The sequence below is a fragment of the Trachypithecus francoisi genome, unplaced genomic scaffold (assembly GCF_009764315.1).
Source record: "Trachypithecus francoisi isolate TF-2019V2 unplaced genomic scaffold, Tfra_2.0 Lachesis_group11, whole genome shotgun sequence".
Lineage (NCBI taxonomy): Eukaryota > Metazoa > Chordata > Mammalia > Primates > Cercopithecidae > Trachypithecus > Trachypithecus francoisi.
The window spans coordinates 78,880,258-78,882,260 of record NW_022681456.1 but is presented as its reverse complement, the minus strand read 5'-3'; the positions used below and the strand labels follow the sequence as shown (position 1 = coordinate 78,882,260).

At 36.5% G+C, this 2,003-nt stretch overlaps 1 protein-coding gene across 1 annotated transcript; it reads left to right on the top strand.

Moving 5' to 3' along the window:
• The first annotated feature begins 278 nt into the window (after positions 1–278).
• LOC117089978 (olfactory receptor 6C4) lies at positions 279–1,317 on the top strand. Its single transcript, XM_033221781.1, has one exon. The coding sequence runs from the start codon at positions 301–303 to the stop codon at positions 1,228–1,230; it is 930 nt and encodes a 309-aa protein (XP_033077672.1). The 5' UTR covers positions 279–300; the 3' UTR covers positions 1,231–1,317.
• Positions 1,318–2,003: the final 686 nt, after the last annotated feature.

The window sequence follows — 2,003 nt, the reverse complement described above, 5'->3', positions numbered from 1 at the left end:
GGTTCAAAAACTTCTATTTTTCTGAAAAAAAAAACCATGAGTAGTTATTCTATAATAAATTTCCTTAAGTGCCCAGGAACAGGTCAACTTGAGAAATGAAAAAGGTCACTTACACAAAAGATATGAGGCTTACATGAAGCCAAGTGCAGCCCAATGGGACACTGGTTTGGGCCATCTGGATGGTGAGCAATGTATGACCTGATTCTGTTCGTTAAAATAAGTTTTATCTCTCCTACTCTAAGAAACTCTTCAATTTTCATCATTCTCACCTTTTGCCTTTAGGTTTTCTGAAGGTCAACAATGAAAAACAGAACCATGTTTGGTGAGTTTATTCTGCTGGGCCTTACAAATCAACCTGAACTCCAAGTGATGATATTCATCTTTCTGTTCCTCACCTACATGCTAAGTGTCCTAGGAAATCTGACTATTATCACACTCACCTTACTAGACCCCCACCTCCAGACCCCCATGTATTTCTTCCTCAGGAATTTCTCCTTCTTAGAAATTTCCTTCACGTCCATTTTTATTCCCAGATTTCTGACCAGCATGACAACAGGAAATAAAGTTATCAGCTTTGCTGGTTGTTTGACTCAGTATTTTTTTGCCATATTTCTTGGAGCTACCGAGTTTTACCTCCTGGCCTCCATGTCCTATGATCGGTATGTGGCCATCTGCAAACCCTTGCATTACATGACTATTATGAGCAGCAGAGTCTGCATACAGCTAGTGTTCTGCTCCTGGCTGGGGGGATTCCTAGCAATCTTACCACCAATCATCCTCATGAGCCAGGTAGATTTCTGTGTCTCCAACATTCTGAATCACTATTACTGTGACTATGGGCCTCTCATGGAGCTTGCCTGCTCAGACACAAGACTCCTAGAACTGATGGTCATCCTCCTGGCTGTTGTGACTCTTGTGGTTACTCTGGGGCTGGTGACACTTTCTTACACGTACATTATCAGGACTATTCTGAGGATCCCTTCTGCCCAGCAAAGGACAAAGGCCTTTTCCACTTGTTCCTCCCACATGATTGTCATTTCCCTCTCTTATGGCAGCTGCATGTTTATGTACATTAATCCTTCTGCAAAAGAAGGAGGTGCTTTCAACAAAGGAATAGCTGTACTCATTACTTCAGTTACTCCCCTGTTGAATCCCTTCATATATACTTTAAGAAATCAGCAAGTGAAACAAGCATTCAAGGACTTGGTCAAAAAGATTGTGAAATGTTAAAAAAGGAGATTACACTTCAATAAAAAATATATTTTCACTTAACAAATATGCATTGAATGTCTGTATTTCCAGTGCTAAATTGGCCCTTGAAGATAAAAATAGGAAAAGTATATGTCTTAATTACAGTCTAGAATGAAGGAAAGATATATAAATGGTAAATTTATGTAATAAATTTACAAAAAACAAAATGACATTTTAATTGTTATTAGAGAAGAGTGAATGGGGATCCAAAAAGGAACAGCTAGAAAGAATTAGTTCTGTTTTCCATAAATTATTTGAAATTTAAGAAGCAAAACATACTGCTTATTTAGAAGATTAGGAGGATAAGAATTTAGAGTGAAAAAGGAAACCAGATCATAAAAGTATGTAATTACAACTACTGAGTTAGTTGGCTTTCATGAGTCAAGAAAAATTTTCAGAATGTTTTGAGGGGAATGTATTATCAGCATTGTTCTTCAGCATGGAGTCCTGAAGACTATGTTTCCATCTAGGAGTGAATAATTTTGATTCTTCTCCCTTTTTTCATTTATATTTCAAATGTAACCATTGCAACTTCCATCCTTTCATAAGAGGAAAATAAAAGAAAAAAATATACATTTAGTCTACTTTTCTCCAAATGAGGAGAAAATTCTTAAGATTTTTGTCAACTTACATGTCCATTTTCTAGTTTATGGTTAAAACAGGTTTCTAGAGGCAAGTTTAGAAGACTTTCATTCTCCTAGACAAAATCTATTGTTTCTTTTCTTAGGTGACATGTTTTAAGTTAATGGCAT